We start from the raw sequence: 24,929 nt of genomic DNA, 5'->3' as shown, positions 1-24,929 counted from the left end.
ATTTTGATGGTAATCAAATTATATAAATAAAAGTATTACATACTATGTATTTTGGCAGATCAAATAGGTAGGTTTATACCCATGATACATTAACAATTATTACGTACCTGTTGCTTTTAAAAACTATTTAAAAGTCACTACAATATTATAAACTTTTTTGTTTCTGTCCTCACAACAATAAAACTAATATATTATACATTTGTTTACCTTTACCTTTACCTCCAAACCACAGCTGCCATATCGGATAATTTTTGACATGTCATTTGAACATCCAATCAGAACAAAGTTATAATGCGCATGCGCCGGGCTGATAGGTTTTAACATATAAAAAAATCACCCTCTATCGCCGGTAAAGAAGTATAACTTCAAAAAAAACGAAAAAAGTATGAATCGTCCGGGAATTGAACCCGCAACCTCGCGAATTCTCAATCTCTGGTCCAATGCTCTACCAACAAGACCATCAAGGCACATACTAATAACGTGATATACATATCTACATATACAGATATACATATTTACACATCACGGTGACAAATGAAATATAAAAATAGATATTTTATTATTTTACGCCCAAGGAAGACAAATCCAAAGACACAAAATTATAATAAAAAAACCTTTTAAACCACATTTTTCAAATTGCGCAAGATGTATTATTAATATTAATGTTAATAAATGAAATATAAATATTTTGACGTTTCACAATTTGACAATATCATAACAAAATTTGATCAAGTATTTTTAAAACACTTACCACAGTGTAAGATTCTTTAGCTTTGAATAAGCGAGATCGTAGATCGTCCCGGTCGGATCCTACCGTAATAGGTTTTTTATCAGTAATTTTGCGGCACTCATACTAGTTACAGTTTGATGGGCTTTCACATTGGCATGCAACAATCATCTCTTCTATGTTAATAAGTCCAAAAATATAATATGAAAACTACTTAAAAAGGCAGTATAACCATTAACTAACTTTTTGTTTGTTGTTTCTCTTCCTACAAATTTTAATACGCAACAACCATACACCATACATAACCAAACCACAGTCCCAGAGCTGTGATACAGCTGCCATATTGGATAATTTTTCTAATGTTATTTGAACATCCAATCAGAACAAAGTTGTAATGCGACTGCGCCGGGATCAACGGTTTTAATCCTATTAAAATTCACCCTCATATGCGCGTAAAGAAGTATAACTTCAAAAATTTAAATTCTTTTAAGGAATATTTCAGAGACAGAAATGACAACATCAGAGATATTTAGGACTCAAAATTTTGTAGCTATTATAGATCACTTCATTTCCTCTTCAAGTGATAGGCTTTCGGCATATGAATCCATTCATTCCAATTTTGTATTTTTACATTATTTGGAAAACTTAACTCCCAATGCAATTGAAGCTCACTCACTGAAGGTTACCGACAATTATAGCAATGATTTAGATAAAAAAACTAGGTGTTAAACTAGTACAATTTGTAGAATTTTTCAATTCATTTAAAGAGGAAATCGGCTCATCAAATATAAGTAAAGAACTTTATCTACGACTGATACATAATATATGTATTATACTTGTGGTGTTTGCAATATAATGCCATATAATAATCCCTTAGGGATTAATAATGCGGGATTAATAGCTATTAATCCCTCTGGCACAACAATCACAAAATTCACCACGGAAACAAAATAATCAACCTCAAAAAGTGTCACTGTCAAACGAATAGTATATTTGACAGTTTGTAAAAATACGAATAAAAATGGTACACATTTTTATTATTTGACAGTTTGTGTTGAGATGGACGAAAATGAAGAATCTTTTAATTGTACACTACCAGAAATTGTAGAACTAGCTACAGCAACAGCATCTACCTTAATACCTGAATTAGTTATAAATAAAAACTCAAAGTTATACCGGCCATTGTTATCGCAGATCATCTGCCACTCTGTATATTGATGGAGGAGGCGATTTAACTGGATTAAAGCGTCTTGGGGGCTGGAAGTCAACACAGGTAGCTGAAGGATACATTGATCAGTCTATGAGAAACAAGGAAACTACAGCAGATACTATCGCTAAAGAGATAAACAGTAATGTACCATCTTCTTGTTCTACAGCAATCGAGATCCCAAATATTTGTATTAAAAACTCTACTAAAGTTAATGATGATTCTCAACCAATTCAGTTTATTAATTGTAGTATTACTAATTTTAATGTTTTTAACAAATAAAGTTGTTCATTAAAAATCTTAAATTAATTAATTTGTCGTAGATAAAGTAGAGTATACTACTCGCAATAATGGCTCTCATTCCCTCGGAATGTTACTCCCTCGCCGCTAACGCGGCTCGGTTCGTAAATATTCCTCGGGAATAATAGCCATCATTATTGACTCGTGGTATAATGTACTATCAAATGTATCAACGGTTAAAAGAGAAAAATGTGAATGATGCCGCTCCAAACATTGTAGTGACACTCCGTTTATATTTAGATCTGATGGTAACTAACTGCAGTGGAGAGAGATCATTCTAAAAATTTAAATTAATTGAAAATCGACTTCGGTCTATGATAGGCCAAGAGCGTTTGAACCATCTCTTTATAATGAGCATTAAACACAATGCCTTAAAGTAATTAGACATGCCCGACATAATCAAGGAATTTTCACTTAAAAAATCTCGAAAAGTACCCGGACTTTAACCATACCATAGTCATAGCAACAATTTGTTTAATGGTAGGAGGTAGGGCCCCACACCAATTCCGCCCAGGGGCCCCCACTGCCTTAAATCCGGCTCTGAATGGTTTTCTTAAAAAGGTGTCCTAGTATAAAAAGTCGGTAGATTGTTAATCTATTTGTAATAACTTAGTATCAATTATTTTCTAGATAAATATAGTTTTTCATTGTGGAGCAACTTTAAACATGGACCTGAAACTCCAAGAAGCAGTCATTACCAACGTTCGAGGCACTATGGAACTATTAGAGCTAATCAAAGAATCTGAGCAAATTCAGGCATTTGTCCAGGTATCAACCGCTTTTTCCAATTGTTACGAGAAAACCATCGAGGAAAAGTTTTACGAAACACCAATTAAGCCGGAGTTGCTTATACAAATGAGCGAAGAAATGAATCCAGAGATGTTTAATAGTATTAGTGGAAAGTAAGTCTAAAAATATATTTTATAAATAACACCGCACACATATTATGGAAAATGTAACATAAATAAAATGAAATTGACGTGAATATATTGGTCTCGAAATTACAATAATTTCATATCATTGCGCTAACTCTGAATTTTGAATAACAACGTAAGTCGATATAAATAAATCTAAGACCAAATGGGATTGTACGTGAGTCAAAGAGAGAAAAATATTTTTGGAATCGTCACTTCATAAATCTATAAGACAGAGGCTTACGCTTATTAAAGTAGGTACAATTTGGTGAGGCGTGCAAAAGTATATTGTGACATGATTATGTCACCCAACTGTTTTCAGCTCCTGGCCTATTTATTATAATTTAACAGAACCGTTTTGTTTGATGAATTTGATTTATGTGTCTGTGAATGCGTTTAAAAGGGGACCTTTTTAACAGGTACACATCTCGATATTTCTTTTTCATTCTAGAAATTTTATAGATTTATTATGTAAATACTCGTTTATTCTGGATAATTATTTTGTATTCGAGATGATTAAGCATTGTATAAGTAAGAGGGATTTTGAAATTAGCGATGAGTTGTGAATTTGAATACGTCGGTGTACTTTGATATGTATCGGGCGCGGTATATTTTTGAATTTTTAATTATGTAGATAAATTATTAGATTTGGTGTAACAAATAAACTAGATATCGTAGTTTGTAAAATAAAGGATAAATATTCAGTGTTTTTCATTTGTTTAGAAGTAAGTTATTAAAAATAAATAAAGTCAACTAAAACTAAACATTAGTGCCTAAAATATCATAGAAAAGTCAGTTTGTAACAATATACTTCCTTTAATAGGCTTAGCTCACGCTGGGTAAGCTCTTTTCAATAGCCACTAGACTAGTAGTATTTGTGAAAGACAGTTTTATGGAATTCAAAAATGTTATTTCAATAAACTTTAATTACAATTTACCCCGTTATTAATTACATTTCAGATTTGGCAGAATGATATAAAATGAAATTAATTTCGAGACCAATCTATTCATATAAATTTTATATCATTTGAGTGACATTATAATTTCCATAAGATGTGTGCGGTGTCCTTTACCAAGGAATTCTCTTTGTTTATTTAGTAATCGAAAAGGATTATCAGAGATTGGACTAACCTCAGTGTTGAACAGATATTAATTTCACGTTGCAAAAGATGGTGATTACCAACCTTCGTTAGAAAACGGCACAAGAAGAAGAAGAATTTAGTAATCTGGTCTTCTTTGATTGTTTTCGTTTGTTATGTTTGTAGTTATATTTTTGCTTACAAATAATACAAATGGTTGCTTAATTTTTCAGGCTAGTTGGAAAGTGGCCGAATACTTACGTTTATACAAAAGCAATAACTGAAAACATAGTTCTTTCGAAGGGAAAATATTTGCCAGTAGGAGTTTTCAGACCTGCCATCGGTAAGTATTAACAGAACTGTTAAATTGGAAGGTAAGGTAAAGTGTTCATCCTAATAGCAAAAATTAATAATATTGAAAAATATTAAAAATATTACTAAAAGATTTTGAAATGAAAACTTTTTTGAAAAGTTTTTATTTAAAAATCTTTTAGTAATATTTTTGAATATTATTAATTTTTGCTATTAGGATGAAAACTTTACCTTACCTTTGAGTTGCCATATGACGCTAGTCACCTACTCCACACACGTCAGTTGCAATGTGGAGATAAACTTTCATGGTTGGTCACTTCGAGTAGAGAGCAGCAGGCCAACGCCTCTCCGAGGATGACTTTAACAAGAGTCTAAAATAGTCGATTCAGGGTGCTGGACTGCGCTCCCTATGCTAAGTGAAAAATAAGATTGTTTTGCCTTCGCATTGCAACTGAATTAAAATGGAATTTTTATTTTATTGTTAAATTGGAGTCTAAAATCTTAACCTTGCTTTTAATAGAAATTGAAACTGTTATAATCCTAATATTATATGTTATGTTCTATAGTCCGTCCCACCTTGACTTTACAGTATAGGGGTATAGGGAACATAGGTAATGCAGTCCTTATGAGAGTTTTTAGCGCGGTGATGCCGATTTTATCAAAAAAATTTTGTATTCGACATTAGGGAGATTAAATTAAAACTGTTTTAGGAAGGCAATCTACTATAATATATCAAATAAACTTAAATGCATACGAATCCTAAAATTGTAGATTTTCTTTCTAAAACAGTTTTAATTTAATATCTCTAATGTTCGATTACAAATTCTTTTTGATAAAATCGGCATCACCGCTCTAAAAACTCTCATAAGGACTGCATTGCCTATGTTCCCTATACTGTAAAGTCAAGATGGGACGGACTATAGACACATTGAATGTGAGTAGTCAAACTACGCTTTAAGCTTTATAGAACTCTATAAAGCTTAAAGTCAATAAAGCGTATATCTTGATTTGTGTCACAAAGTTGTACAGGCTGAGGAGCTTCATAGCTTTATTGCACATACACATACTGATCCATTTTCCAGTTTCTTGTTAATGACAGAGGAAAAATGATTTACTGCTTTAATATATTTTAATCCAGTTTTTTCTCCTCTTCGTCTCGTAATGATAACTCCTGTTACTACTTTTTGAAGTTATACTTCTTTAGGAACGATGGTGAATTTTTACATTCCCTGGCGCATGCGCACACCGACAGTATATTAGTCAATTATCGTTATACAGTATGTCCCTGTAAGTTGTATCCATATGGAAAACATTTTTATTATTAATTTTACGAAAAAAAGTTATTCTTCATAAAAAGCTCTGCATGGTCCAAAACCTAAGATTCAACCATCAAATATCAAATTTTATGAATATTATACGAGGTGTGTCAAAAAGTTTGAATTTCACTCAAGAGTAAAGTAGCTTTATTTTTCACAATATTGAAAATTGCTATTATGAAAAGTTGTTTGGAATTAAAAACTGTATTCTAATATGCAATTACATCCTTCTAATTGAAATTATTATTATTTTTTAATTATGGATAACTAACATTATTTTCAGTTATGTCAATTCTGATAACTCTTTTATTATTAATTTTTCGATAAAAAGTTCTGCATTGTCTAAAACCTAAAATACATAGAAATATGCTTTATTGTCACTGAAAATACAAATTTTATGGACAAAGCTTAATTAAAGTCAGAAAAAATAAATAAATAATATCTAACAATAACAATAACATTAAATGTGTAAAAAAGAAAAAAAAAGAATGTGTGTACTTTGTACGCACGTAAGAAGTTATACTTCTATTATATGATTTAAACGAAATTAATATACTTTTTATTTATATTTTGTTTAAATATTAAACTAATTTATACTTACTACTTCTCAAACATTTTTATTAGAACAGTGCCAAAAATTAAAATAATAAAAGAATAAAACACACACAAACACATTAAACAAGCCACAAATGATGTCTGAACATTAATAGTCGAAAATGTTTTTAACTAAATACGTATTTTCTGAAAATACAATTATATAATAAATATACTTACAATCATAAAATGTATTAAAAAAAACAAAAAAGAAAGTTCCTATTGGGACTCGAACTAGCGCTGATAAGAGCGGTTGATATTGGAATTCATTCGCCTTCTCCGCTTAGCCACGGACACTATGTGTCATTATTTACGAAGATCGACTAACTAAACGGATTAAACTTGTGATATTTTGATATTTTGAAAATTGATCAAATTATTTTAATTTTGAATTGAAATGATTTAGAATTGAAAAAATACAACAAAACATAGAGTAAAAAAACAATATATTAAGTGAATATTGATAGAAATTTTGATGGTAATCAAATTATATAAATAAAAGTATTACATACTATGTATTTTGGCAGATCAAATAGGTAGGTTTATACTCATGATACATTAACAATTATTACGTACCTGTTGCTTTTAAAAACTATTTAAAAGTCACTACAATATTATAAACTTTTTTGTTTCTGTCCTCACAACAATAATACTAATATATTATACATTTGTTTACCTTTACCTTTACCTCCAAACCACACCTGCCATATCGGATAATTTTTGACATGTCATTTGAACATCCAATCAGAACAAAGTTATAATGCGCATGCGCCGGGCTGATAGGTTTTAACATATAAAAAAATCACCCTCTATCGCCGGTAAAGAAGTATAACTTCAAAAACAAAATCGATATATTGCAACAATTTATAGAAATTGCAAAGTGAATATACAACAAAGTAAACTATTTATAGACATAGGAACTAATAAGTTTAAGCTGCTGCATGTGACACCCAAATATAGATAAGTTTGGTTACTTGTACATTACTGTAATTTCTTAGTTAGTCATTAAGAAACTCTTCTACTGAATAATATGGTCTTTTAGGTACAACCATCTTATGTCAAATTTTATTAATTTTCTACGAGGTATGTCAAAAAATATGAATTTCAATCAAGAGTAAAATACCTTTATTTTTCACAATATCGAAAATTGTTATTATGAAAAGTTATTTAGAATTAAAAACTATGATTCAGTATGTAATTATATTCTTCTAATTGAAATATTCTGAACTATAAAGGTACTTTACTTTTGTTCTAAATTTATCTTTTTTGACATACCTCGTATAAAATTGATAAAATTTGATATAAGGTGGTTGTATTTTAGGTTTTAGACCATGCAGAACTTTTTATTAAGAATCACTTTTTTTCGTAGAATTAATAATAAAATATAAGAATTGAAATAACAGAAATTATGTTATCCATAATTTTTCAAAAAAAAATTTTTTTTCAATTACAAGGATGTAATTGCATATTAAAATATTGTTTTTAATTCCAAACAACTTTTCATAATAGCAATTTTCAATATTGTGAAAAATAAAGCTACTCTTGAGTGACATTCAAACTTTTTGACATATCTCGTATAATATTCATAAAATTTAATATCTATGATTGAATCTTAGGTTTTGGACCATGCAGAGCTTTTTATGAAGAATAACTTTTTTTCGTAAAATTAATAATAAAAAAGTTTTCCATATGGATACCACTTACAGGGACATACTGTATATGACAGTATATTTAGTCGCTCAAACGTTATACGGGATCTGATTGGGTGTTAAAATCATCTGTCAATAATTGTTGGAGATTATGGATCAACAAATGTCGTGTACGTTAGTTTTTATTATTGTGATTGCAGAGAAAAAAGCAAGTTTATAATTGTAGTGATTTTTTAAATAGTTTTTAAAAGCGACAGGTAAGTAATAATTGTAAATGTTTCAGTATCCTAATAAAAATTACATAGGTACCTACCTATTTGGAAAATTTAAAATGAACCTATCGAAATAGCATGTAATGCTTTGATTTACATAATTTGATTACTATAAAAATTTCTGTCAATATTCACCTAATATGTATATTGTTTTCTTATCTATGTTTTGTTGTATTCTAATATTTCAATATTCTACAAAAATCAAAATAATTTGGTTAAATTCAGAACTGTCAAAAGTTTGAACCGTTTAGTTCGTCGATCTTCCCACATGATGCAGGTGTCTCCGTGAGTAGAAGTGCAAGATGAATGAATTCCAATACTAACTGCGCAAACATAAGCGGGTTCGAACCCCAATAGAAATTTTTTTTTATTTGTTTTTTTTTTCTATACATTTTATGATTGTAAGTATATTTATTATATAATTTTTTTTCAGAAAATACGTATTTAGTTAAAATTTTTTCCGACAATTATTGTTCAAAAATCATTTGTGGCATTTTTCAATGTGTTTGTGTGTGTTTTATCCTTTTATTTTTTTTTTTTATTTTTGGTAGTGTTTTAATAAAAATTTTTGAAAAGTAGTAAGTGTTAAAATTAGTTTGTTATTTAAATAAAGTATAAACAAACTGTTTAAAGTATATTAATTTCGTTAAAATCATATAATAGAAGTATAACTTCTTACGTGCGTACAAAGTACACACACATTCTTTTTTTACTATTGAAAGTCTTTTTATGTCACAGACGACGTCATATTTGAATACATATCTTAGTGATTGACGTAAAAATACATCATTAAATGTTGCTCCTCTTTCATGTCTCCTTATCTGTTTATCTGATATTTTCCTGAGAATTTTTCTTAATTTTCAACAGTTGTTTCTTCTTTTGGTATATTTTCTAAAGTTGCCTGTTGTACACTTTTACTGGCCTTATGATTTTTTTATAGATCATCATTTTTGTTTTCTTAGATATGTCCTTAGCTGTGTTCTTCAGTCAGTACCATATAGGTACCTACTGTGCTTAGCTCTTTTCAATTTAATTTTAGACCGAGCGTACCAGCCAAACTCTTTATTGTTTTTGTTAGTTTTTTTTTGTTCCTATTCCTTTTATCTGGTATTAGCGTTTAATCATTTTAAGTAAACCTGTTGGCCTACTTATTCCTGTCTTACCTAAGTTGTCCATACTTCCCCAGCGGTATCACCTGATCCAACTGTTTACCTTTATTTTATTTTTTAAGATGTCTGAGTAACTTCTTCATTTGGCATTGTAGCTGTTAGGGTACGTTCACTACGGAGACCAACGGATGGTATCCTAGCCTAGAGCATGGTATCGTACTCTTCATATTCGTGAATTCTCACATTTAAAATAATGCATTTATTTTACATAGCCATCGATAATATAGTTTCGATCGCCAGGTAAAATAAATACATTATTTTGAATACGAGAAGGATATGTTCTAGGCCAGGATATCATCTTTTGGTCTCCGAAGTGAACGCACCCTTACTGTCCCTTTTAGCTTCACCAATTTTCTGTAATAAACTGTTACAATATTTTTTTCCTTAAAATCCTTTTTGACATTCTTTTCGTGGACTAGTATTTTATTATTTTTGTCTCAAATACATGATATATTTTTGGTTTCCTTGCTCTATGTTTGATTATTTATTATATCTTCTTTTTAATCTCGCTGGTATCAAGTATGGATTTTTATCTGGTTTTGTTTATGCTCTTTCTACTGTTACTTTCGCTTCCTTTTTTGTATTCTAAACCTGTGTCCGATTTATTTTCTTACCAATCCTTATATAGTTCTGTTTTCCTTATTTTTTTATTTCGCTTAGTTTACATAACATCATGTAAATTGTTCTGTTTTTAGTAATACTATTTAATTATATTTTAGTCACTTCCACCGTTTGGGAGCCATTTCCAGGATGGTCTGATAACTTGTATGGCCCCCTTGGTATATTACTATCGTCGCACTGTGGCCTTCTAAGAGTAATACGAGCAAATGGTAATTTACGAAACCATACGGTTCCTGGAGATATGTGTATAAATGCTATATTATGCTTTGCTTGGGATGTGTCCAGAAAATGGTAAGATAGTATTAAAATTATGTACGTTTGTTTTACCTAAGCGGTTTTCAGTATTGTTGCTAGTGCAAAGACTTGCTTTGAAATCACGGGAGCTGGAAGAGGCATACCAACAGAAGCTATACTGATTATCCCTCCTTTATACATATTTGAAAGGGTGGAAGTGAAAATGGTTAATTTTAGACTGTGGGAAAATCTGAGCAAGGCAATGCTTAGATCAGGACATATCACCATCATAAACGAAATTCGGGATATCGTAGGCGTGTCTTCTGGCCATATGGTACTACGCAGACCTGAAGTACCTTTTTTGGACACCTGTCAATGAGATAAATAGAGCAGAGCAAACACACAACCCAAGCTATTAAGTTTTACCTGGTCAACAAAGGCAGGTCAAATTCTTTAGAGTCAGATGGACGAATCTGCAAGGTCGCAAACAGTTTTTTAAGACTAGGAAGTGACTCCAAAAACATATGATACCCATTCTCTAGACCTGTAGAAACTAACACATGGTTTTATAATTCTGTAGTGGGTATCATACACAAAAATAGAAGCTATGTAATAACCCAATTGCCAGCAAAAATACCCATATCTTAGTACGGTTCAAAACCTTTAGTCATGGTCGAAACCATATACATACAATGACGTCATGGAGCTAGCTTGTCTTCTTTTTCTATTCGTCTTTGTTTTAAATGATTTAACGAATAGAACATAATGATAATGGCAAAAAAATCAAATACAGCAGCATGTCAAAAGAGCGTTAGTTACACATCTTCGCACATATTGATCCAATTGTGACGTGGAGCTCCTAAAATGATAAGATTTAACCAATAGAATACAATGACACAGAAAAATTACATACAGTAGCATGCCAAAATGGTCTTAGTTGCGTATCTTAGCTCTTATTGGTCCAATTGTGACTTACAGTACCTCAAATGGATAGGATTTTTATTTTTATTTTTAAACTATACTTTTTGTAAACTATACAAATTTGTGTTTTAGGGATATATCAAAAGAAAATGTTCCTCCTGTCTTGAACTTTTCTGCAAAAAACACGAAATTATTTTTAGCTAGTGGTCAATATACAAATTGTAGCGGCCTAGATTATTTACCATTTAAGAAAGCAATGTGGCATCAGTTTTTAATTTTAGCAGAGAATAGGTACTACTACTTGATGTTGAAATTTATTCTTCATACGATACCTGCTTATATAATCGACACAATATTAGTACTATCGGCTAGAAAAGCAAGGTAAGTATATATAAAATATATTGTAATAAATAGATGTCTTTAAATTCATTTTATATTAGGTTTTAGAATACACTCACCGGCACAAAATTCCGCCGCCCAAAATTTTTGATTGACTTTGACAGTTTATAACTTTATTATTTGTACTTCGATTTTTTGCACCAGTCTGTAGGTACAATATTGATATCGTTTGGTATTATTCCGGTAACAAAAAAAATTTACTTGCATGGCATTATACAGGGGTGAATGAAAGCGTTGCATTTTCTCCTTTTTTTTTAATTCTGTGGAAAACTGAAATAGCTTTTTTTTCATAGTCCTGTCATATTATCCTGGAGGCATCACTAAAATTTTGTTTTTTGAATTATCCGAATATCTCTTTTCTTGTAAGAGCTGTACCATTTTTTGTAAATAAAAACACTGATTGACTCATAAAATAGAGGTTGGATTGATAAGATTAGAATGGCCCGCATGCAGCCCAGATCTCAATCCTATTGAGCATTTATGGGATAAATTAAAAAAGCTATTCGCCGTCATCCTAGGCATCCAGAAAATATTATACAGTTATGGCCCTGATAGAGGAATATCGGGTTATTCCCCAGGCAAGGATAACACATCTTTATTCGATGCTAAACAGATTGCGAGCAGTCGTTGCTGCAAGAGGTGGACATATCCGCTATTGAATTGTTTTGTTTTGTTGTTAATTTTGTTTTGTTTTGTTAATTTTAGTGCGTTTGATATTTTTAATTAAATAAACCTTCAAAGAAGTGTTTTTATTTACAGCTCTTACAAGAAAGATATTCGGATATTACAAAAGGAGTATGAAACAAAATCAGCCGTCCAATTTTTCCACAGAATTTTTTAAAGTTAGGGGAAAAAACATGGAGTATGAAAGGAGTTTGAAAGGAGTATGAAACAAAATCAGCCGTCCAATTTTTCCACAGAATTTTTTAAAGTTAGGGGAAAAAACAACACTTCCATTCACCCCTGTATAATGCCATCGAAGCAAATAATTTTTGTTACCGGAATAATAACAAACGACATCAATACATGTAGGTATTACCTACAAACTGATGCAAGAATCTTGAAAATCGAGTACAAATAATAAAGTCATAGCAAACTTAATCAAAAATTTTGGGTGGCGGAATTTTGTACCGGTGAGTTTGTATATACCTACAGAATTAATCAAAAGTTTGTCTATTCTGCAATATGGAAATTTTAAATTTAATACTTGCAATATTGCCAGATTTACCATTTTTCTGATATTATTAGTCACTTTCATTTTTTAAATGCAACACTCTGTATATTTTATTATTATTGGAAACCCTCACTTTTATATAATTTCAACCATATGTAAAACTTAATATTTTATGTAGTCGTGAAGGTCTTAAATAAATCAAACTTCTAAATTTCAAATAGCTTTGAAGTAAATAATTCTGTAATATCGAATGCTATCATTTTGACATTAGTTCATACAACTAACAATAGCTTGACGTTTATTGAAAAGTTTTGTAAAATAATCTGTATTAATAACTAAAACGGGCAGTTATTTTATTTTTTTAAAGCTCTACGATAGAGATAGTTTTTAATGTTTAAGAACGATGTTTATTAAGAATAAATAGATGGTAGGGGAGCCCAAGCGGGGATTTTTGCAGTTACTCGAGCGCGTCAGATTATCATATGGGAAGAAACCTGGTATCCTGCAGATGTACCTCTACCATATATTGGCTCTTAACACAGGGGAGTTCGTTAAGGGGGGCCCGAAAAAAAAATCTATCCTTAAAAAAACTCGAAATTGTCAGATTAGGATAAGGTAAGTTAAGTACATGCAAAAGAGTGTATATTTCAAAATTCTGACGATTTGAGCCGGGCGTAAGGAAATGGGTGAGTCCCAAAATTTCACAAGAAAAAAGCGAATATTTCGCGAAATGAATGACAGATCGAAAAACTAAAAAATATGTGCTCAATATTTTTTAAAAATCTATCGAATGATATCAAACACGACTTCCCACGGAGAGGAGTAGGGATAAATTTAATATTTTAAATACGAATCACGCGATATTTCGCGAAATCAACATCAGATCGAAAAACTGCAAAATACACTTATTCAATATTTTTGAAAAATCTATCGAATGGCACTAAACACGACCCCCCACGGAGGTTGGGTGAGGGGTTACTTTAAAATCTTAAATAGAAGCCCTCATTTTTTATTGCAGATTTGGATTCCTTACGTAAAAATAAGTAACTTTTATTCGAAACATTTTTTCGAATTATGGATAGATGGCGTTATAATCGGAAAAAACGATTGTTGGAAATGGAAAATTAAATTAAAAAATGGCAAGCGCCCACTAAAATGGAAAATTTTACTTAACTTTTTTTGGTTTTAGGACCTACTCTTCACAACCCAATAGGTCCCCAAAGCGCTCGAGTGACTGCACATTTAGCATACTTTGCTCCCCTACCAAGATGTTTAAGAACGGCGACAGAAAAAGATCTTATTGAGAAGTAGCCAACTTGTTCAACGATATTTTCCTTTATTATTATTACTATCCATAAGGTGACGGTACAAAAAATTGTGTAAAGAGCTTTGAGAAAACTGCATGTTACAGTTTAGTGACGTAATGATGAATAAAATTATAACTGACGAGAACTTCGTTGGTAAGATTTATGTTTTCCGACGATTTACACTGTGTGGGAATTAGACCAAAACTAATCTGGAAAAAAACGTCTATTTTTGGATGTGAGAGGTGGCATTCGAATTTTTGCAGATAAAGTTAGGTGACAGCTTCAGTAATAATAATTGACTTATGCTCCATCTCAAATATGCCCGGAACATTAATAAAAAAATTAAAATATTTAAAAATTTCGAAAAACATCGATTTTTTTCTGCTTTCTTTGCTTATGATTTTAAAAAACGATTAGTTTTGAAACAAAGTCGTAGAGAAATAAAATAAAGATAATTGAATTTTGTATGATATACGACTAGTCAAAATGTCCTAAGGTATTTCCTTTTCTGCATTATAGCAAAAATACAATATAAGGGGGCAAAATATGCCTGTTGTTATTCAATGTTTCTTAACCACTTTGGTGGCACAGAACCTTAGTAATTCGCTTAGAAAATTCTTATAACTTACTTAAACGGTCTACCAAATTTCATTAAAATCGACTTGATAGATTTTGCATAATAAATTTGCAATATAAATGTTTTTAAACAAATTTTTTAAAATCTGTCTGAACAAAAAGTAGACCATTTAGAATTTGGCTAATTTTTTTACATATAAAGAGGCGCTCTACCTATCTAATACATTTTACCGAATTAAAATCGGAATAACTAAGGGGCCTCAGCAATGTTTTAAAATTATAAACAATTTTTTGGCTTATAAACAAATAGCTTTGTCTAATAATAAAAAAATTAATTTTTAGCAATGCAAATAATTAAAACCGGTATAATTTGACTTAAACTTTCAAATGCTGTCAGCAGAATTGCTATTTTATTTTTTAATCAAAAGTTATTCTTGTTCAAAAATTGCAATTTTTCGATTTTATCTCGAAAACTATGCATCCTACGAAAAAACTTGTAAGAACATTTTTTGCTTAGAATTACCCAACAAATTACCCAAAAAAGTTATTTGTTTATAAAAATCTTATCGACATCCGGATCAAATGTTACCCAAAAAATTCGTGTTCTACGGGTCAAATACATAAAAAACTTGGGTAAGTCCATCTAAATAAAGGAGCCCGTAGCACCCCCTCCTGGACCCAGCACTAATTTGTTTATAAGCCAAAAAATTGTTTATAACTTTAAAACATTGCTGAGGCTGCTTAAATAATCCGATTTCAATTCTGTAAAGTGCGTTAGATAGATGAAGTGCGTTTTTATATGTAAAAAAATTGACAAATCTTTGTATGTTCTAGTTTTTGTTGTAAAAGATTTTAAAAAATTTTAATTAAAAAAAAAAGTTTAGATTGCAAAATTATTATGCAAAATCTAGTACCTAAGTCAATTTTAATGAAATTTGGTAGACGGTTTTAGCATATTACAGAAAATTTCTAAGCGAATTAGGAAGGTTCCAAGTGTAACCTAAGTGATGGAAAAACATTGAAAAGGACAGGCTTGTTTTGCCCCCTTATTTTATATTTATTGCTATTTTGCAGCAAGGGTGATAAATTAAGACATTTTTAACCAATCGTATCTAATAGAAAATTTAATTATCTTTGTTTTATTTTTATACGACTTTGTTCCAAAATGAATCGTTTTAAAGTTATAAGCAAAGAAAGTAGAAGAAAAACGAAAAATATTTAATTTTTTTTATTAATGTTCCGGCCATATTGTTTGAGAAGGAGCATAAGTTAATTATTATTATTAACGAAGTTATCACCTAACTTTATCCGCAAAAATCCGAATGCCACCTCTCACATCCACCTAAAAACAGGACCTTGCTGGTCTATTTTTAATTTTTCTAATTCTACACATCTAATTTTTTAGAATGAAAAGCGTGTATGCAAAAATTGAAAAGACGTCAGATATTTTGAGTTACTTTCTTCTGCATGAATGGGACATCCACAACGACAACGTATCAATATTGTGGTCAAAAATGAGTCAGGAAGAGAAGGAAATTTTTAATTTTAACGTTAATTCAGTGGATTTTAATAACTATATGAAGAACATGATGCTCGGACTGAAGAAATATATCCTAAAAGAAGATATGGCGAAAGCGAAATTACACAGGCAACGATACCAGAGGTGAAATACTTAACTTAGTTCTGCCTCTTTGATTGCATGTTTCTTGTATTCTAAGACTGATTCATCTTCGACGTCCTTGTATAATCCTGAGCAGTAACTTTCTTCATGTTTCTACAATGCTCTTTATGTCGGTTTTTACTTCTTCATTATGGTCTTGAATGGTTTGAAGATATGGGTTGAACTTTTGGGGCCAAATATTTAACTATTTTATATAATTCAATATTTTCATGGCGGTTTGTGTTTAATATCTTACTCTAATTCTTGACACGTGTTATTTATACAGTTGTTTTTATCTCTAATGCCATACTCTTTATTTTCCCTACAATTTTTTTTAATATAGTATTTAATATAGCGTACATACTGAATTTTTTTACACATATTACCTATATCTCATAAGGTGATATCTCAATACATTTTTTCAAATAACGCATATAAATGCAATGGATTTATCTACTTCTTCTTCTTCTTATTCTACGGCACTAGAGCCTAAATTGACCCATTATTTTTTGCCTCCACTTTTGTTTGTCTGTGGCTGCTCTTCTCCATACACAGACTCCTAAAAGGGCTTGTGCGTCGCTGTTTACTGTGTCTTCCCAGCGCTTTCTTGGCTTTCCAACCGGTCTCTTTCCTTGCATTCTAGCATTCAGTGGTCTTTTTGGTAGCCTATCCTCTCCCACTCTTATGACATGTCCAGCCCATTGCAATCTATGAGATTTAACTGCGAGCAGTGGACTCAAAACGGCTAATGATAAATGCATGATGAAGGCAAACTTACTAATTTGAATAAATTTGTTTCTTTTAAATACAAATAGAAGTTAACAGTAAATATTTTTCTTTGTTTTAGGCTAACTCTGCTGCATTATACCCTCAAATATACATTATTTGGACTGGCCACAATTCCAATATATAAAACCCTAGCCAGACTTTGCCTTCGAAAGAGAAAGTAACACCAACCATATTTCTATTATTAATAAATTAATCAAAATATTTTATGGATTTACTATAAATATACAGTATGGTGCAAATGAAAGGAATAAATTCGTTATTTCGTAAACCGGCGACTTTACGGAAAAATCCCGAAACAAGTCGATTTTTATTTTTAAATTAAGATATTTTGGCATATATATCACACAATTGACGTCAACCATCTGGGCGTAATGGCGTAATCAATTTTTTTTTAATGAGAATAGGGGTCGTGTGCTAGCTTATTTAAAAGATTATTCAATTCTCTATTCAGTAATATAAACATTAACATCGTTATGAATACAGGGTGTCCAAAAAATAATTTTTTTATATTAAATTAATTGTCAAAAAAAGAATAATGTATGTAATTTATTTAGTTCAAAATACATTTACTATTGACAGAAAAGAAGAAGAAAATGTGTATCCGAAAAATTAACATTGCTTTTCGCTTAAATTAATTGTTCAAACTTCCAAAAAGCAGGTGACTAGCGGGTGCTGGCTTGAACATTGAATTTAAGCGAAAAGCAATGTTTATTTTTCAAATAAACATTTTTTTCTGTGTTCTGATAACAGTTAAAAGTATTTTGAATTAAATAAATTACATACATTCTTCTTTTTTGTCAATTAATTTAATTTAAAAAATTATTTTTGGACACCCTGTATAAATAATTATGTTAATAAATTAAAGAATCTCAGATGCAGAATCCACCAATTTAATAAGAATTAAAATGGTAAATAGTATTTTAAAACTGAGATTTTTCCGTGTTGAAAGTTCTTACTGGTACATCCTTAATCTGCGACTTTTTCAATTAGTAAGACAGCAGACGACGAATATAGAAAACGAAAGGGAAACCATCACATTCCGCTTTCATTCGTCTAGGAAAAACGGACAGCAGAGGAACTTTCAGTACTCAAATCCGAGTAAAGGAAATAAAAATAATAAATGATGGTTTTGCTTGTTTTCGATTCAGAGGGTTGCACACCAGCTAGTGTCTAGCTGGATCATTTATTATTTTTATTTCCTTTACTCGGATTTGAGTACTGAAAGTTCCTCTGCTCTCCGTTTTTCCTAGGCGAATTAAAGCGGAATGTGATCGTTTCCCTTTCGTTTTCTATATTAGTCGTCTGCTGTCTTATTAATTGAAAAAGTCGCAGATTAAGGATGTACCAGTAAGAACTTTCAACACGAAAAATCTCAGTTTTAAAATACTATTTACCAATTTAATTCTTATTAAATTGGTGGATTCTGCATCTGAGATTCTTCAATTTGTTAGTAGATGTCGCTGTATCGCGTCTGATGGGAAATTTGAATTATTATTCAGATTCCCTTTAAAATGATGGTAGAGCTGTTTTTCGGTCCAGGGGTAGGCACACTAACGAAAGCTACTGAGGACGCCTGAAATGGTAGAAACAGAGCCTGTCTAGCTGGTGTGCAACCCTCTGAATCGAAAACAAGCAAAACCATCATTTATTATAATTATGTTTATGTTTACATTACTGAATAGAGAATTGAATAACCTTTTAAACGAGCTAGTACACAACCCCTATTCTCATTTAAATAAATTATCGATTACGTCATCACGCCCAGATAGATGACGTCACGCGTGTGATATTTATGCTAAAATATCATAATCTAAAAATAAAATCGACCTGTTTCGGGATTTTTCCTTAATGTCGCCAGTATATGAAATAACGAATTTATTCCTTTCATTTGCACCATACTGTACTAAATAGTATTATACATATATTTATGTTACGCTTAATTTTGTACTATTTGTTTTATCTTTAATGCTATGTAACGTAATGAAATATCTTACGCTATATTGATAATAATCAAAAACCAAATTTTAATTGTTAAGTAATTGTTATATTGTAAATTCTATTCAAATATATTTTCTCCTGTTAATCTGGTAATTTATTAATTCGACTTTTAATTAATAAAAAAAGCAGAAAAGTAGAATGGAACGACCACATAAGCCGAATGACGGCAAACAGAGTAGTAAGAACGGCGAGAGACGGTTCCCCCATAGAATGACGATCAGTGGGAAGACGACGAAAACGATGGAATGACAACTTACTGGAGGCACATCGGAAAACTGACAGAGTCATGTCTAAACTAAAAGAAGAAGAAGACATTTAATTATAGTGTTTTTTTTTTGTGAATTTGATGGCCTTGGCCGAGCCAATTAGCCAGACATTTTGTTATTTTAAAAACAAACAAATTTGTTTTTTCAATCAGAGGAATTTTTTCTGTATTTCTAACTCTAAATACCTACATAATAAACTAACTAACTACATAACTAAATTATTATCTAAATAATACACTGATTTGGTTGTAAATACTTTTTTTGTAAATTTTTATTTTTTTGTATGTTTTTATATTTCTAATTTGTTTTTTTTATTATTTTTTTTATTATTATTTTTTATTAATTGTTTTTTTACTACGCTAAGACATAAACCCGATTCAACATCTCGGAGGTTTACATCTTCTTAGTCTTTTTTTTTTCTTTTTTTTCTTTTTTTTTGCTGTTTTTTGCTTTTTTTGCTTTTCCTTTTCTCTTTTTTTTTTGTTCTTTTCTTTTTTCAATTATAATATACAATAATTACTTAAATCTACAGGGTTTAAAAAAAACAACAAAACAAACATGTTTGTTTTGTTTTAATAAACATGTCTGTTTTGTTTTAACAAAATTTCTTAAATACAGGGTAAATTTTATAGCTACAATCTATATTTACAGTTTTTGATATGTGCGTAAATTGTTTTTAATGTATTAATACCTTCAGAAAATATCAAATTGTTCAAGTAGACAGGAAGAGGAATTTTTAATATATTAAGATTATGATAAAATTTGGAATGGATCTGGTTGCACGCAATAAAGAAGAACCGGAAATCAATAGAAGGCTTGTGCTGGCAAATAAAGCCTATTTCGCGATGGGCCACATATTCAAATCGCGAGACGTACACCGGAAAACAAAACTCCGGGTCTATAAAACAATAATCAGGCCCATAGTAAGTTATGGCTGCGAAACATGAGTGGTGACACAGAAATCTGCCAATGCATTAGATGTGTTTGAAAGAAAAGTATTACGTAGGATACTGGGCCCAATAAGTGAAAATAACAACTGGCGAATTAGGTATAATAGAGAAGTATACGAGCAATATAGCGAACCAACTCTAGCACAATACACTAAACTGCAGAGTATCGGTGGGCATGGCACGTGGTCCGCATGCATGAGAATAGAATCCCCAGAAAATTGCTGAATGCAAGAATGCAGGGAAGAAGACCTGTTGGAAGACCTAAAAAGAGATGGGAAGACGAAGTCGATGAGGATGCCAGGAACTTCCTGGGAACGCGTTCATGGAAAAGAACAGCGGTAAATCGAAATGATTGGAGCAGCTTGTTGAAGGAGGCCAAGGCTCGATTTGGGCTGTAGTGCCATTGGATGGATGGATGATAAAATTTGTTTATATTTACTGATTGATGTGAACATTCGAGGAGAATATGTATTATATTGTGTTAATGTTGGCGGATATAATAAAGGACAGATATCAAGAAGCGAAATCCATATCATGTAGATGATGTCAATAACAAGTCCTCTACTATTTACTATCATTGTAGTTGAAAGCATAAATTCCTGTTTCCTTTTTTCCATTTTTGTTCAATTCTTTTTTTTTTCTATTTAGTGTCCACTCGTGTATACCCTTTATCTTAGTTACCTCACTTTATTCCGATCTCTTTACTCCTTATTTCGTCTTACGGGGTGTTTCCTGCCATTCTTTTGAGTTTTATAATTTCTTCCATTTCTAGCATTCTCCATATTTTGGCTTTATTGGGTCTTGTTTCTAATATTGGCGTAGCTGACTAACTCCGCTTGGAGCAGTACTATAGTAGTATGCAATCATTGTCCGTTCCAAGCCCACAGTAAACAGGAAGTCTTCAGCAAGTTAAGCGCCCAACTGATGGACTGAGTATCTTTGCTCATTGAGACAGGGTTATGTCTCGGAACAGGAAGGATTCAACGATAATGACCAATGCGAGAAAAAGAAAACCCAAAAATATTCTTCATAGTGGTACGTGGAACGTAAAATCACTATCCACAAGAGAACAAGAGATAAGCAAAGAACTTAAAGGGAAGAATATTGATATCTCTCCACTTCAAGAGACAAAGAAACAGAGAAAAGACCAAATTATGTTAGATAACCATCTAATATTCTACATACCGAGATGTTGAGAAAGAAACCAGAGTCGAAGAATAATTCGCCCCATTAGCACACCAGAAACGTGCAAACCAAGAAGACGATTGTAAATGTATCTGATCGAAAAGAATAATTCGCTAAATATTAAACTAGATGTCAATGCTTTAAAAAATGTGATAGCAATATATACATAAGGTGGCCATAAATGGTTTGGCTCAGACCGGGACATCGTAGTTACCGGGGGGGGGTCCCCCGGTGAAGTTAATCCATGGAAATGGGTTGGTTTGTGAAACAAAACTAACATTATGTTTCTTCTTATTTATTACCTACAAGGTTAAAAACTTATAAATCAGCAAATTCGTGTTTCTTCTTACACTAAAAATGGCCCACTTCCACTTTAAACTTATTTTTAGTTTGAGGGTCCTGCCTGTTTATCAGATTCTTTTTCTTTTTCATACCAAAAGTATTTTTGGGAACTACTTATTTTTCTCAATGCGTCTTTGTTTTTCAAGAGCATCTCGTAAAATTGGTCGCAGGTGTATTTAAAGTTCACTCGAACCATCAACATTGAACTCATTGTTGTTATATGAAGTCGTGATTTGTCATTTGACCACAAGTTGTTCATGATGGAAAATACTCTTTCTACGGGAGCACTAGTTCCTGGCAAACACATAGCAAATTCGACCACTTTCCAGTAACCATCTTTGTTAGTAAAAATATACATTTTTTTATTTTTGCGTGAAACCGGGACATTTTATGGAATTTTCTGAAACCGACTGGATGCCCTCAAAAGTGGTCAAAACCGTGACTGTCTCGTCCAAACCGGGACGTATGGCCACCCTATATATACACCTAAGAATAACCGAGATGTAAGAATAACAAGAGGACGTATTTACGGATATCTTCACAGCACAGTAAACGAAATTCCACAGAATGAGTATACATATACAGGGTGTCCCAAAAGTAGTGGAACGGTCGAATATTTCGTGAACTAAACATCGGATCGAAAAACTGAAAAATACGTGTTCAATCATTTTCAAAAATCTATCCAATGACACCAAACACCAACCCCCACTATACCCCCTGGAGGTGGGGTGGAGGGTAACTTTAAAATCTCAAATGGAAACCCCTAGTTTTTCTTGCAGATTTGGATTCGTTACGTAAAAGTAAGCAACTTTTATTCAAGACATTTTTTTGAACTGTGGATAGATGGCGCTATAATTGAGAAAATCGATTTATCCTGATACCATAGGTAAATCATAGAAACGGTCTAATATCTCGAGAAATACACTTCCAAATGAGAAACCAAAAAAAGGTTTTTAATACTTTTCAAAAACCTATCGAATAGCATTAAACATGACCCTCCAACCCACCCCCTTGAGGTGGGGTGGGGGTAACTTTAAAATCTTAACCCCCACTTTTTATTACAGATTCGGATTCGTCATGAAAAATTAAGCAACATTTATTCAAAACATTTTTTAGAATTGTTGATAGATGGCGCTTTAATTGGAAAAATTCGATTTATTAGCGCCATCTATCAGCAATTTTAAAAAATGTTTCGAATAAATGTTGCTTAATTTTTCATGACGAATTCGAATCTGCAATAAAAAGTGGGGGTTGCTATTTAAGATTTTAAATTTACCCCCCACCCCGTCTCGAGGGGGTGGGTTGGAGGGTCATTTTTGGTGTTTATCGATAGGTTTTCGAAAAATATTAAAAACCTGTTTTTTGGTTTCTCATTTGGAAGTGTGTTTCTCGAGATATTAGACCGTTTCTATAATTTACCTATGGCATCAGGATAAATCGTTTTTCCCAATTATAGCGCCATCTATCCACAGTTCGAAAAAATGTCTTGAATAAAAGTTGCTTACTTTTACGTAACGAATCCAAATCTGCAAGAAAAACTGGGGGTTTCTATTTGAGATTTTAAAGTTATCCCCCACCCCACCTCCAGGGGGTGTAGTGGGGGTTGGTGTTTGGTGTCATTGGATAGATTTTTGAAAATGATTAAACACGTATTTTTCAGTTTTTCGATCCGATGTTTAGTTCGCGAAATATTCGACCGTTCCACTACTTTTCGGACACCCTATATATAGCGATACGCTTTAATTACTATTTTTGCTAATTTTAATTTTAATATTTTTTGTCAAAAACGAAACAACGTTAGTCATTCGAAATACACATTTAAATACAAATGTTAAGAGACATGGCTTCACCCTGTCCCATCTATTTTTCGTCTGTGCGGTGCAACAAGCTGCACCCTCATTAATTAAGTACTTTATCAGACAACTATTGTGTCAACAACTCACTCAATGCAGTCGAAATTGTTTTTCTTAAAACTGTAAAAGTAGACGCCAGACCTAGTGATTTATTTGCTAATCTGGTCAGGTCAGGGGAAAAGGAACACAAACATTATTATCGTTTGTGGTTTTTTCGTCAGTCACTACACAGCATGCGAACGGTTCACACGCACACCGACTCGACCCTCTCCGAGAGACCTAAACGATACACATTTTCGTTACAACAATAAAATTACCGTTTGTTTTATTATATTCATTTTTAATTAAATTCCGGCAACACACCTATCGGATATATACTTCGTCTAATTTACTAACCGTTGCACGTCATCCGCGTCATAACCTGTGACGTCACATGGTATCAACACGAAATATTTAGGCGGTAGGTGTGTTCTTTTTTAGAATCATTTTGCCTAGTACACTGGAATTACAGCCATTAGACATATTTTTATTATATAATATTATATAATATTAAAAATAATATTTGACGATTTCTATTAATGTTAACCTAAAGAAATACACAATAACATGTTTTATTTAATTTATATAAATGGATTATAAAGCGTTTTTATGAAGCAGATTTGTTCGGAACACACTGTAACTGTAATCGAACGAAGGTGACATTTTAGAATAAATTGGTAACATTTATTTGACAGTTGCGGTGATGACACTTCATATTTGTTTATATTCTTTACTATAAGTAGGTATCTGTTTTATTATATTTACTGTTTTTATTGTTTACTTTACTATAAAAAGATCCTCTACTATAAAAATATAAATTTCACCTAATCTTATCACGACTTGGAATAACCGAGATATCTGATAACTATTTTAGTTGTTATTGTAGACATATACAAAGAAACCTACCGGCTTCATGCCAAGAGTTCGGAGCCGTTTTTTAATTATTAACATTGCAGTTTAAAAACGCTTGCACTGCAAATCTTAAAAGATTGTAACTTAATTCTTGTTTTCTATTTCTTAAGTTTTTACTTATTTACATTGAATAATAATTTGTTTTGTTGTATAATCCACGTTTA

At 31.5% G+C, this 24,929-nt stretch overlaps 1 protein-coding gene across 1 annotated transcript in view; it reads left to right on the top strand.

The window, feature by feature from the left end:
* LOC114324851 (fatty acyl-CoA reductase wat-like) overlaps nt 1-17,709 on the top strand; it is a 29,381-nt gene extending 11,672 nt beyond the window's left edge. The window contains exons 3-8 of the mRNA XM_028272733.2: nt 2,865-3,136; nt 4,461-4,570; nt 10,259-10,451; nt 11,448-11,696; nt 16,177-16,434; nt 17,279-17,709. Coding sequence (XP_028128534.1) covers nt 2,865-3,136; nt 4,461-4,570; nt 10,259-10,451; nt 11,448-11,696; nt 16,177-16,434; nt 17,279-17,381 — 1,185 coding nt within the window. The 3' untranslated portion in view covers nt 17,382-17,709. The remainder of the gene's footprint in view (nt 1-2,864; nt 3,137-4,460; nt 4,571-10,258; nt 10,452-11,447; nt 11,697-16,176; nt 16,435-17,278) is intronic.
* The last annotated feature ends 7,220 nt before the right edge of the window (nt 17,710-24,929 follow it).

The sequence above is a fragment of the Diabrotica virgifera genome, chromosome 5 (genome assembly GCF_917563875.1).
Source record: "Diabrotica virgifera virgifera chromosome 5, PGI_DIABVI_V3a".
NCBI lineage: Eukaryota > Metazoa > Arthropoda > Insecta > Coleoptera > Chrysomelidae > Diabrotica > Diabrotica virgifera.
Note: the sequence above shows the minus strand (reverse complement) of the source record. Positions and strands in the feature narration are given on the sequence as shown.